Raw genomic sequence first — 14,505 nt, forward strand, 5'->3', positions numbered from 1 at the left:
CCCAACAAGCAAGGTCCCCAGGAGCCTACTTTATCCTCAAGGAATCTGCTTAGTCAATTGACGTATTCACAGGGCTGCAGAGGTATGAGTGGTGGTTACCTTCGTGCCAGAGCAGAACATGCCTTGTAGTTACTGCCATATTCTAGCCAAGTTACTCCATTTACTGTTCCTTTGTTCCTAAATTAACAAGGAGAAAAGACTGTGTGTTTAACACATGACTACAGTATAGAGGTTATTTAGAGAAAGCTTAAAATGTACTTGTGTTTTCTGTACTAGGCCTAGGGCACCCCAGTTACCAAGCCTTGGCCTGAGTTTCTCTCTAGACGGTGCTGAATTGCCATCTAGTTACCCATCCTGACGCCAGGAACATGATTCTTCAACAAACATTGACGGAAGCTTACATGGGGCCGGATCACAGCGCTGAGAAGCACTGGGGCTAAGGCACGGCACAAAGTCTAGATATGGCAGCACCTGCTCATAATGAAAGGCCCACAGTTTAGTGGAACACACCTGCTATTACTCACCTTTCTATCATTTTGTTTGGGAGAGCCCTGGTGGGAGAGGAGTATGGTATTTAATATTTAATTGAGCAGTTATATGTGAAAGAGCGTCTTCACGAGACTGTACTCCTTTCATCCTCAAATAACCCTACAAGGCGGGTACTATTCTATCCCTATGTTACAGATAAGGAAACTGAGGCAGAGAAGTTGCGTGCTTCATCAAGGTCACACAACCACTCCGTGGAGGCAAATTGAACACAGGCTGTCCGGCTCCTGAGAGCCAGTGGAGAGGAGGGAGACGGTGGGAGACGGGCAGGGGGAAAAGGTGGAAGTAGACCCGAAGGGCAGGCTTGATCTTCATAAGAGAAAACAGTACTAACACCATCCACTGATTGACTTGCATATTTCCATCACTTAAAGCTCCTGGGGTCACTGCCAGGAATGGAAAGTTAAAAAACTCCCAGCTCTGTAAGGTTCTGCCTGGATCCTGAAAAAAACCTTCCCACATGCCCCGAGGAACTCGAGGGCTCGCTTCTTTCTCACATCCCTGGCCCGGGGCACCGGAGGTCCCGCTCCGGCGGAGGAACTACAACCCCCACGATGCACCGCGCGCGAAGCTGGGCACCCCCCCCACCCCCCCGAGGGAAGGGTAAGGTGTCCCGAAGGTGCCTTCAGAAAAAAATTACGTACGTTTTTCGTCGCTTTCCCACGATCACACAGATCTCAGCTCCAGGAGGACGCATCGTCTTTTTAGTAACAGTGCATGCTGTGAGGCTTGTAGAGTCGCTTCTGTCTTCAGGCACAGCAGAGGGCGGCCGCAATAGTACGCTCGCGCGGCGGTGGGGGGTGGTGGTCCTTGGACCGCGCGGTGGGCGGAGCCAGCGGCGACGGCCTCCCCTCCCCTCCGGACGCAGGCCGGAAGTACGTGAGAGGAGACTTCCGGCCACTGCGTTGTAGTCGGCCCGGCTGCAAAGCGTTTTTCTGCAGGCTGTTTTCCCAGGTTCCCTCGGCCTGTACCTCGCGCACTCCTCTTGCTCCAGGTCCTTCAGTCTCCGCTCGTCTCACCGTAGGCTGTGACGACATGAGCAACAAAGAAGGTGGCGTCCTTAACAACACGGGGCGTTATTTATCCGGAGGGGGAGGTTCTCCAGTCTTTCTATGCAGTTTTCCCCTTTTCACCCTTGAAGGATGCCTTCGTCCCTTGCAGACCCGGGGGCGGCAGCTCTGTTTCTCTCCCCGGCCAGATCGGCCCTGTTTACACCTCCTTTTTTCTTAAATCTTTGAGGTGTGATTTTATCCTAGTTCAGTAATTGCTGTAATGCCAGATCATAGCACCAGTTAGTGGAAACTTGGATGATTTGCTTGGAAAGGCCTGGGCAGCGTCTCTGTCAGTCTGCGGAGAAAGCCTCTAAGGCGAGGGCCCTGTGGATATCTGGTTTTAAAGCAAGGAGGAGGTTTGTCTATGTTGTGTTTTGCAAACTCTTGGTGATGGAAGATCCCTCTCTAACTTTTTTTCTTCTCTATATAAGGATCAGGAGGGTTCAGGAAAAGGAAGCATGACAATTTCCCACATAACCAAAGAAGAGAAGGGAAGGATGTTAATTCATCTTCACCCGTGATGTTGGCCTTTAAATGTAAGTTCTCTGCAATGTAAGTTGAAGAAGGGGAGAGAGCAAAATTATTTAGCCATGGTTATGCGCAAGAAAACAGTCCCTAAGAATTTAGATGTGAAACTTTAGCTGGAGGTTTTGTGATGGTGCTAGATGTACCCTAAAATTCTGGATTACAAAGGCTTTCACTTTTATGTCCCATTAAGAGAAATATTAGTAATCAGGTAAACATGACTTAAACACAAACAGTAAACATTAATTAATATTAGACATGTCACATACTCAAGAATTGTGTACCTGATAATATTTACTCATCTGTTATATGCTAAAATATATTTTCATTTAGTGTGTATTTGTTTCCTCTACTAGACTTGAAGACAGGGACGGTATCTTTGTTTTAACTGTAACACTTAGCACAGAGTGGGAGCTTGTATCTATTAGTGAATCATATATCTATATACACATATTTTCACAGTCCCCTTTTCTCAGCATATTAACTTGGACAAGTTATTCCTCAATTCAAAACAAACACAAAACAAAATCCTCTTCCTTTTGTCCCTGTCTATCCACTATCCTGTACCTTACATTTCTGTGATTAAGGAATCTGGGAAGGGCTTAGCTGGTTGATTCCTATTTGCAATCACCTGAAACCTTGATTGGGGCTGAAGGATCCACAGCTGTTGATAGTTTAGGCCTTTTGCCTGCAACCAGCTCTCTGTTCCTGTCCACATGAACTTCTTGTGCTGCTTGGATGTCCTTTGGTGTGGCATCTGGCCTCCTTCAGAGAGAGAGAGAGTGCAAGAGAGCAAGGAGGAAACCACAATCTCTATGTCCTAATCTCAGACATCAGACACTGTCATTTTTGTCACATTGTGTTTGTTAGAAGGGAGGCAGTTTTAAAAACTGTCTCACATTGAAGGGGAAGGAAGTTATGTCCCACCCTTTGGAGGGAGGAGTCTCAGGTGATTTGTGGGTATATTTTAAAACCACCACAGTATCAACTGTGATCGTCAGAAGTTTAAGACAGCTGGCCGTAATTGAATAAAGAGCATTCTGATACAGAAGGTGGAGTTGCGGCTGGGTATGGTGGCTCACGCCTGTAATCCCAGCACTTTGGGAGGCCGAGGCGGGTGGATCACGAGGTCATGAGTTTGAGACCAGCCTGGCCAACATGGCGAAACCCTGACTCTAATAAAGTACACGGTAAAACCCCGTCTGTACTAAAAATACAAAAAATTAGCCGGGCGTCAGTAGTCCCCGCTACTTGGGAGGCTGAGGCAGGAGAATGGCGTGAACCCAGGAGGCGGAGCTTGCAGTGAGCCGAGATCGTGCCACTGCACTCCAGCCTGGGCAACAGAGCGAGGCTCCGTCTCAGAAAAAAAAAAAAGTACGAAAAATTAGTTGGTCGTAGTGGGAGGTGCCTGTAATCCCAGCTACTCGGGAGGCTGAGGCAGGAGAATCGCTTGAACCCGGAACGCGGAGGTTGCAGTGAGCCGAGATCGCGCCGTTGCACTCCAGCCCCGGCGACAGAATGAGACTCCATCTCAAAAAAAAGAAAAGGTGGAGTTGCTTCTAAGGTGGTGTCCTCATTACCTGTCTGCTGAACTACAGTTTTTTGGTTTTTTTTTTTCTGAGACAGAGTCTCACTCTGTCACACAGGCTGAGATAATAATTAGGCACGATCTTGGCTCACTGCAAAACCTCTGCCTCCTGGGCTCAAGCCATTTTCCTACCTCAGCCTCCTGAGTAGCTGGGACTACAGGCGTGTGTCACCATGCCTAATTTTTTTAAATTTTTTTGTAGAGACAGGGTTTCGCCATGTTGCTGGAGGCTGGTCTTGAACTCCGAGCTCAAGCAGTCTGCTCGTCTCGGCCTCTTAGAGTGCTGGGATTACAGGCGTGAGCCACTGCGCCTGGCCTGAACTACAATTTTCCTTAAGACCTAGCTCAAGTAACTTCTTTCCTGTGAATGCGTTCTGATTTTTCTCTCAAGCCGACTTGGTGACCAACATGAAATATTTATTGAGTATCTGCTATGTTCTCGCATGTATTAGTAGTCAACAAGAAACGTGGTTTCTGCTTTCATAAGTTTTTTACATATATTTGTTATAGCATGATTACATTTTATTTGTTTACATCTCTGTCCCTCATACAGGACTGAGCTCCTTGAGGATAGGAACTGTACCTTATCTAACTTTGTGTTCATAGTGTCTGACTTACAGTGGTCATTAATATGGCCATAATAAATAATGAATACATATTGATTATCTTAACCCTGGCCTAGTTATTATCTCAGTAATAAAAGACTAGATATATTTAGGTCCATGTCAGCTACTAATTTAGTTAATAGTTTAAGTTCTTGTTTTTTTAGTTCATGCAGTATACATGATTGGGTGTTTCCTATAGACCAGGCAGCTTGCGGGGCTGTGGAGTGAAAAGACTTGGGAAATAAAGGCGTTATTAAGAGAGTTAAGTGGTTTAAGGGTATTTCAAGGTACAGAGCTTGATAAATTCAGGAAGTTTATACTTGAAATTTGCTAAGTAAGTAGATCTTAAATGTTTTTACCACAATTAGCTGGGCATGACGGCATGCGCCTGTAGTATGCTTATAGTCCTGGCTACTCCGGAGGGGCTGGGGCAGGAGGACTGCTTGAACTCAGAAGTTTGAGGCTGCAGTGAGCTGTGATTGGGCCACTGCACTCCAGCCTGGGCAACAGAGACCCTGACTCAAAAAGGAAAAAAAAAAAGCTAACTGAGGTGATGGATACGTTAATTAGCTTGATAGTGGTAATACCACACACACACACACACACACACAGTTGTTTGGTTTTTTTTTGTTTTTTTTTTTTTTGGAGACAACGCCTCACCCTGGCCCAGGCTGAAGTGCAGTGGCGTGATCTTGGCTCACTGCAAGCGTAGCCTCTTGGGCTCAAGTGATCCTCCCACCTCAACCTCCCAAGTAGCTGGGACTACAGGCATGTGCCACCACACGTGGCTAGTTTTTAGATTTTTTTGTAGAGGCAGGGTCTCAGTGTGTTGCCCCTGCTGGTCTCGAACTCCTGGGCTCAAGTGATCTGTCCCCCTTGGCCTCCCAAAGTGCTGGGATTACGGGCATAATCAATCATGCCTGGCCTTATAATTTTTAATTGTCAGTTATACCCCAGTAAAGGTGGAAAAGCAGGAAGACAACAGGGAAAAAAATTTTAATAAACTTGAAAAAAAAGGTCCAAGTTTCTTTTTTTGGAGGTGTTTATATTATTAATATATGTGGTTAAAGTAATTTTTAAAACTTTATGTAACTCTTTGTTACGTGTCATTTTGTGATAATCTCTTGTTTACTAAGTTCATTTTTTACAACTTGTACAGTATTCCCATTGCAAGACTAAGTAGTAAAACCCAGTTAATACATACCTATATTTAAAGAGGAAAATATTTTAGTTAGTGGAGCCTTTTTGATTTCCATGTAATTTAGAAATAAGATGATTTTATTCTCTTCATTTTTATAAACTGAATAATAGTTGCTTTCTTACATATAGAGACAGTACTTTTAGGTACAGACTGTTTTTGCTTTCTAGCCATTTGTATTCTAAGAAAATTAAAATCATTTCCCTTTTTTTTCCTTTCATAAGATTTACCAAGTGTTTTGGAAAAGTTTAACATAAAAGCTTACAGGTCTGTCAGAGGAGATTTTAAAAGGGATTACATGGGAAGTCTTTTTTTTTTTTTGAGATGGACTCTCACTCTGTCACCCAGGCTGGCGTTCAGTGGTGCAGTCTCAGGTCACTGCAACCTCCGCCTCCCAGGTTCAAGCAATTCTCCTGCCTTAGCCTCCCAGGTAGCTGGGACGACAGGCCTGTGCCACCATGCCCGGCTAATTTTTGTATTTTTAGTAGACATGGGGTTTCACTATATATTGGCTAGGCTGGTTTTGAACTCTTGACCTCAAGTGATCCACCCACCTCAGCCTCCCAAAGTGCTGGGATTATAGGCGTGAGCCATCGCGCCCAGCCCAGAAAGTCTTTAATGAGAAGCACTAGCTTCCAGACAAAATTTCATGAGATAGTATAGTTTGTTCAACTCAAACCCAGGATCTTTAATGTCCGAGCAACCACTTTGCTATCAAAGTTTGAGTTAATTGCATTAAAAGGAGTTATCAGATCAATATTCTACTGTTGTTGAATCATCTGAGTAAAGAAATACTGTCTCTTTTTACATTTATTTTGAAGTAATCTCAAATTTATTTAAAAAACTGGAAGACTTATGCAGTTGGAAAAATAGTACAGAGAATTTCTGTATAGACTTGACTTAGAGTGACCAATTTTTAACATTTTGCCACTTTTGCTTTATTATTCTCTCTATATATGTAAATTTATGTCTAACCATATATTCTGAACCATTTAAGAACAAGTTGCATGCATCATACCCCTTTACTTGTTAATACTTCAGAATATATTTCCTAGGAAGAAGACTATTCTGTAGTATAACTCTAGTATTGTTAGCTAATTTCAGGAGATTTAACACTGACATAATACTTTAATCTACAGTGCATATTTTGACAATTGTCTCAATAAGGTTCCTTCCAGCTTTTTTTCTCTCTAGTCCAGTAATCTAGAACAGGATCACATATTACATTGTAATGTCTCTTTTTAGTTTTCTGTGATCTGGAACAGTTTCTCAGTCTTGTCTTTCTTGACAATGATATTGATTGAAGAATATAGGTCTTATTTAATAGAATATTCCTCAACTTAAATTTGATTAATATTTTCTCATGGTTAGATTCAGGTTATGCATCCCTGGCTGGAATACTACATAAATGATGGTTTGTTGATTTGTTCTTTTTGGGGGTATTGCAAGGGACCAAGTAATGTAAGGCTTCATAAAGAGTTTGGAGTTTGTTAAATGTAATGAAGAGTCATTAGAGAGTCTTAAAAACTAAAGTATATTTTAGAAATGTCACTCTGGCGGCTATAGAAAGGCAAGGTGGGTAGACACAGACCAGACAAGAGACTATTTTGTAGTTCCGGTACAGTAAGGTATTTGTAAGGTAACTTAGAGGTAATAAAGTAATAAGGTAACTTAGATTTGGATGACAATAATGAAGCTGATGAGACAGATTCAACAGTGCTTTATAAAATTAATTTATATTACTATTATGAGTAATTTTTACTTTATTCCAACTGCATTAGCATACATTTGAAAAAGTAATAGCAGCAAAATAATAAGACATTATTCCATGTTAGGGGCAGTGCTTATTGGGCACATGGATTTGCAGTTCCTTTTCAACAATTTCTTAGTTCCCAGGAGATTGCATACCCTTAGTACGTTTATCTCAAACTACAACAGATGCTCTTATCCAGTATGTTATACTGCTTATGACTTCAACAAGCAGTTCAGTCAGGAAATGTTTTGTGAACACCTGCTGCTAGACATGGATCTATGCTCTGATACAGTGGTGAAACAAGTGCATTTACAAATAAATAACAATATAATTTTAGCTAGCGAAGGATAAATGTAAATCAGTGAAGCGTGGTAAGGAATGGAGAGTAAGGGAGGAGGGAGGCACGTGATTCTTAAGCAGTCCTTGAGCAGAATGATATCTGAATGATGAAAGTGAAATGTGAGATGATGAGAGGCAGTAGCAAAAATAGAGGCATCAAGAAAGGTACAAGCTTAGAGAATCAGGACTAGCAAGAAGACATAGTCTGCCTGGCTCATGAGCTAAGGGCAGGACATGAGGCAGTTTAATGTGTTAGAGGCATGAATTTACTATGAAAAGATTCTAGTTTCTGCGGGTTATTTTTCCCGTAGGTAATGTAATCTTTATGTAGACTCCCAGTTGTTGTACTCTTTTATTAAATGTTAGGTATATACAACGTTCTGTAAGTATAGCTTTGTGTTCTGGAAAAGGTAAACAGTCTTCCTTCAGTTAAATTTATTTAATACCTTTTGCTCTAAGTATATTCACAAAACTTTAGATGTAGTCTTTTAAACAATAATAAAAAGTAATTATTTTGTTAACTGTTAAGAATTTTAGTAAGGAAAAAATTTTGAGGCTGAAACATCTGATAGTGGTATAATGAAAGCTTTTTGTTCTTTTAAAAAACTTAAAACACTGTTTTTGTTTGGCAGTCTCAGGTTAGGCTTTCCGTAAAAAGTTTACCAAGGTAAAATTCTTTGAGTCTCAATATTCGAGACTAAAACAAATTAAGCAGAATAGATGAAACTTAAGTTAGCATAAAAGGTAAGCAGATTGGCAGTTATATGTAATAGATATAAATAAAAGTATTCCATTCAGCATTAAGTGCTGATAGAATACAGGTAAGGAGGAAACAGTAACTATAAGGAATCAAAGTGCTGACATTTAAGGAGACAAATGTATGAAAATTTTTCTGAAGGCAAGACATGTTAGAATTGTGAAACTGCTTTGTTCTGTAAGGAAAAGGATGTATGAAAGTGGGGAGGAAATCTTTTCTTAATGTAGTATTATGTTATGGGAGATTTGTGTCCATAACAGTTTGACAGGTTGAAGATTAATTCTATGTGGAAGTGTTGAGTCTTCGAAGATAGTATGTAAGAATTGGACACCACAGCCTGCGTTCAGCCTTTCATCGATCTCAGGAACTCTTCTTCATTTTCTCCTACTTTCAGTTCTCTTCCTAGATTTCTAACATCCTGACTAACTCAATTTTCAGCTGACTTTTTTCCAGCCTAATTAAATTTTGATGTTTCTTACTGATCATTTTCAGATGAACTCTGCCACAGCTTTCTATTGATTGCAGAACTGCTTTCTGATCTAGTTCTCTAGTTATAACAAAACTAACTCATGTAGTGATTGTCTATTTTCAGTCATTTTTCCTTTTTTCCTCTTTACTAATCTTTCTGAAAATAATATTTCTGAAGTATATTATGCTTATGTATGCAATATTACTACATGGTAAAACAGTAAATTTGAGATTATGTACTTTCTAAAATAAACGGGCTAACTAGATTTTTACTTAGTATTTAAATGTGATATAATTTGGTAGCTTTTTAAAAAATTAAGATACAATACACATACTGTGGCACTCACTTTTAAGAAGTTGTTTCATGTTCATTTTAATATACACGTGCTACCTTACTACAATTGACAGATTTTTAGAAAATCTTCAAGGATTCAGGAATTTGTGAGCTGCTGTGCGTTGTTGGCATTTACAGAAATTGTTAGATATTTAGTTTTAAAGGTTTAGAAATCTGGGAACATTAAGTGGACCTCTTGAGCTACTTTAGCGCTGTTAGTGATATATACCTAGGATATTTGACAATTAACACTAGAGTCAGTAGATGCTAGAGATTGTTTATAATCACCTTTTTGTGTTTTGAGAATTAGTGTCATTACCATCATGTTCTACTTCTGAATGAAGTCAGGTGACTGCAGTCATTGTCTGCATTTACATTGTGACATCTTTTTTTTTTTCTTTTTTTTGAGACGGAGTCTCGCTCTGTCACCAGGCTGGAGTGCAGTGACTTGATCTCGACTCACTGCAACCTCTGCCTCCGGGGTTCAAGCGATTCTTCTGCCTCAGCCTCCCGAGTAGCTGGGACTACAGGCGCGTGCCACCATGCCCAGCTAATTGTTCTATTTTTAGTAGAGACGGGGTTTCATCGTCTAGGCCAGGATGGTCTTGATCTCTTGACCTCGTGATCCACCTACCGTGGCCTCCCAAAGTGCTGAGATTACAGGTGTGAGCCACCGCACCCAGCCTATGTGACGTACATCTTAAAAATATTGTTTGATAGGCTTTGAGTATAGAATATACATGCTTATGATCATAATAATGTGTTTTTAGCATTTCAGCAGGAACTTGATGCAAGGCATGACAAATACGAGAGACTTGTGAAACTTAGTCGGGATATAACTGTTGAAAGTAAAAGGACAATTTTTCTCCTCCATAGGATTACAAGGTGAGTAAGCATCTTTAGAATTTATTAGTTTGATACTAGCTATTAGAATATTCTGTGACTTTGAGTGTGAGGATTAGAAGACAGCAGCAGGTACAACTTAAGAGTTAATATTTTAATAAAAATAGGTCTCAGCTGGGTGTGGTGGCGCATGCCTGTAATCTCAGCACTTTGGGAGGCCAAGGCGGGCAGATCACTTGAGCTCAGGAGGTCGAGACCAGCCTGGGCAACATGGTGAAACCCTGTCTCTACTAAAAATACAAAAATTAGGCGGGATTGGTGGTGCATGCCTATCATCCCAGCTACTTGGGAGGCTGAGGTGGGAGGCTTGCTTGAGCCTGGGAGGCAGAGGCTGCAGTGTGCCGAGATCCCACCACCGCACTCTAGCCTGGGCGACTAAGCCAGACCCTGTCTCAAAAAAAAAAAAAAAAAAAAGGAAAAGTCTGTAGGGGTTGGGTGGACTTAAAAATAAGAAAGAAAAATTCAGAGCAGCTGGGGATTTTGTGATAAGATTATTCATTAAGATATAGCTATTGTCTGTGAAAATATATGAAATATTTTGATTGTTAGAGCCTGTTACATTAAACTTTATTTGGATGATATGCATGAAAATTTTAATATTAGATAAATGTTAAAATCTGCATAACCTATTTTCTCGTTCATTTTTGAACTCATGGCAATCTGGCTTTCTGCCTCACAATTATTGAAATGCCATTGTTACCTTCATATTATTAAGTCTCTGTTTTCTTATTTTACATTTTTGTAGCATATGATACTGTTGACTACTTAATTCTTTTTCGAAAGTTCCTGTTTCAGTTTTGTGACTTTTGTTTACATTTTTTTCTCTAGGACTTTACTATTTTATTTTTCTACACAGGCTTTGTGTATTTGATAGACTTCGTGATTGCTAGTAAAAGAAACTAACTTAAACTAGTCTAAGCAGAATGGGGAAATTAATTATAAAAAAAGCCACTATCAACTAGCAGATTTCTTCTTTTATGCACTATTTTTTATTACCGTTGTGATCATATTGTTCATACAGTTTTGACTAGTTAACTGAGAAAATAGTAGACTTCAGAAAAATTAGAACTTCCCAAGATTCAGCACTATCTTATGAGCAGCTGAGGATCTCCATCTTCCATCTTTGCTTCTTTGTTTGCTTCATAATTCATTTGACCTGATTCCTTTGCCTTTCTGTTTCACGAGAGGTAGAATAGTATCTACCCTACAACTCCCCAGCTTACGTGTTTTAGTCCAGCTTCTGAAGACGGATTGTTGTTACAAATTCCAGATGTCTCCAGAAGGGTAGCTGTGATTGGTTTTATACTATATGTCACAGAAAGAATGTAGGGAAGACCACATATAATTTATTAGCTTTTCATTATTGAAGATATTATTGCCCGGGCATGGTGGCTCACACCTGTATGGGCAACATGGCAAAACCCCATCTCTACAAAAAATACAAAAAACTAGCTGGAGATGGTGGTACGCAAGTGTAGTCCCAGCTGCTCAGGAGACTGAGGCAGGAGGATTGATTGAGTCCAGGTGGTCAAGGCTGCAGTGAGCCATGATTGTGCCACTGTACCCCAGCCTGGGCGACAGAATGAGACCCTGTCTCAAAAAAAAAAAAAAAAAAGATACTGAAGTATTCCGTTCAGTAACGTGAAACTTTTAAGATAATTCTCACATTTTAATTTTTACTTCATTAAATGGAATCTAATTTGCCATACATAGATTTATTGAAATATGGCACTGTTAACATTTTCTTTTTCTTACCTGTGTAAAATTAGTTTTTGCTTGTTTTCTGATATCATTCTTAGATAGCTTGTACATAATAAGGCTTGTATTATCGAAAGAAGCAATACTGTTCTGATTAATTATGGACACTTTTTTTAGTACTTATTGCAATTCTGAAACAATTGCCATCAATATTCAGCAGTAATATAAATAACAAAAGCAATAATATAAAGAAAAACATACAGATTGAGTATCCTAAATGCTTGGGACTAGAAGTGTTTTGGATTTTGGATTTTGGAATACTTGCAGATAATGTATGGGTTGAGCATCCCTTATCTGGAAATCTGAAATCTGAAGTGCCCTTGTGAGCATTTCCTTTGAGTGTCTTGTTGCTAAGAAAGTTTTGGATTTTGGAGCATTTTGGATTTTGGATTTTCAGATTAGGGATGCTCAACCTGTAATAGGAATATGACAGGAGACCTTAATATTTTAGAAAAATCTGCGTTACTGTGTGAAGTCATCTTTTAAATATTTTTCCACCAAAAAATAAATGCTCATTATAGTAAACTTAGAAAATGGTAGTCTTTAGAAAAATTACGAATGGTAGAAAAGTAAAGCTACTTAATGAGACAAATCAGTCTGTAGTACCCAAAGATAGCCTCTATCAACTAGCAGATTTCTTATTTTGTGCACTATTTTTTATCATAGTTGTGATCATACTGTTCATACAGTTTTGACTAGTAAACTGAGAAAATACTAGACTTCAGAAAAATAAGAAACTTAAGAAAAAATAGAAACTTTAGAAATATTAGAAACTTCAGGAAAGTAAAAATACTTCATGAAAGAGGCTGGATGTGGAGGCTCATGCCTGTAATTCCAGCACTTTGGGAGGCCAAGGCAGGCAGATCACTTGAGGTCAGGAGTTTGAGACCAGCCTGGCCAACATGGCGAAACCCTGTCTCTACTGAAAATATAAAAATTAGCTGGGCTTGGTGGCATCCCAGCTACTTGGGAGGCTGAGGCAGGAGAATTGCTTGAACTCAGGAAGCGGAGGTTGCGTGAACTCAGAATTGTGCCACTGCAATCCAGCCTGGGTGACAGAATAGGACTCTGTCTCAAAAAAAAAAAAAAAAAAAAACTTTATGAAAGAAATGAGCCAGTCACAGTACAGCTGAAAGCTGAAAAACTGTTGTGAGAGGACCTCATGTATTTTAACTACAAAATTATTTTAATAGACATAGATAACTCTTCTTCAGTGAGCTTCAGTAGTTTGTGTCTTTCAAGGAATTTGCCATTTCCTCTAAGTTTTGAAATTTATTGGTGCTAATTTTCATTTTGATTTCACCTTTGACCCAAGAAAAATTTAAGTATGTTATTTTGTGTCCAAATATTTTGGGAGTTTTCCAGATGACTTTCTGATACTGATTTCTAATTTAATTTCATGTGGTCAGAGAACATACTTTCTATAATTTGAATCCTTTTAAATTTATGGAGCCTTAATTTTGGCCCAGGATATGGTCTATCTGGTAAATGTTGTGTGTGCACTTGAAGAGTGTGTATTCTGCTATTGTTAGGTGTAATTAAGTCAGATTGGCTGATAGTGTTGTTCGCGTCACTTATTTCCTTATGATTTTCTATACACTCGCTCTATCAGTTATTGAGAGAGAGAAAGAGGGTGACCTCTCTTGACGATAATTGTAGATTTGACTTTCTCCTTGAAGTCCTATCAGTTTTTTCTTCAAGTATCTTGAAGCTCTTTTATTTGGTACATTAATATTTAGGATTGTTATGCATTTAATGAATTGACCCTTTATCATTATGATGGTATCCCTGGATATAGGCTTCGCCCAAAGTTTGATGTTAATATAGCTACTCCTGTTTCTTTTGATTGTTATTAGAACGTATATCTTTTCATCCTTTTATTTTTAATCTATTTGTGTTTATATTTAACATGGATTTCTTGTCTCTCTTGCTTTTTAAAAATCCATTCTGAAAATCTCTGCTTGTTAGTGCAGGTGTTTAGACCATTTACATTTAATGCAGTTATTGCTATGGTTATAATTAAATCTACCATCTATTCTTCTCTCCTTCCTGCCTTATTTTGGATAATTTTTTATGATCCCATTTTATCTTATTTGTAGGCTTATTAGCTATGCCTTTTTTGTTTTGTTTTTGTAGTGATTGTTTTATGGTTCATAATATATATCTTATTGTCAACTATTCTCACTTTGTACAATACTGTGTTTACTAAAATTTGTGCATATAAGAATCTTTTCACTTCGCATGATTTTTTGGTAACAGTTACCTTGCCAGTGAAGGTCACAGTGTTGATGTGCCCAAGTTTCAATTAACACAGTACCATGCAAAGTAAGGACTACTTATCACTTCGCATATGGTATAAAAATCGTATACTTCCTTTTCCATTTCCCCTCTACTAGCTTGGCCTTTTGTGCTACTGTTGTGATTCATGTTATTTCTACTTTTGTTGTTTCCACAATATGTTATGATTTTTACTTTAAACAGTATGATTTAAAAATAAAAATATTTATCCACATTTACCAATTTTTGTAAATGTTCATTCCTTTGTGTATAGATTCAGATTTTTATCTGGTATCATTTTCCTTTTGCCTAAAGAACTTCTTTTAATATTTTTTGTAGTGTCAATCTGCTGATGATAAATCAATTCTTTCCGGCTCTGTGAACTAAGGGGATTGTTCTGCC

General features: G+C 39.1%; 1 protein-coding gene across 2 annotated transcripts in view; it reads left to right on the top strand.

The window, feature by feature from the left end:
• The first annotated feature begins 1,328 nt into the window (after nt 1–1,328).
• The window catches only part of TSNAX (translin associated factor X), a 39,188-nt gene continuing 26,011 nt past the window's right edge, over nt 1,329–14,505 (top strand). Inside the window, exons 1-3 of one of the 2 annotated variants that reach the window (XM_004028592.5) lie at nt 1,329–1,597; nt 2,030–2,134; nt 9,936–10,050. In XM_004028592.5, coding sequence (XP_004028641.1) covers nt 1,582–1,597; nt 2,030–2,134; nt 9,936–10,050 — 236 coding nt within the window. In that variant the 5' untranslated portion in view covers nt 1,329–1,581. The remainder of the gene's footprint in view (nt 1,598–2,029; nt 2,135–9,935; nt 10,051–14,505) is intronic. The other variant, XM_063707807.1, reaches the window with a different exon arrangement.

This window comes from Gorilla gorilla, chromosome 1 (genome assembly GCF_029281585.2).
Source record: "Gorilla gorilla gorilla isolate KB3781 chromosome 1, NHGRI_mGorGor1-v2.1_pri, whole genome shotgun sequence".
NCBI classification, from domain to species: Eukaryota; Metazoa; Chordata; class Mammalia; order Primates; family Hominidae; genus Gorilla; species Gorilla gorilla.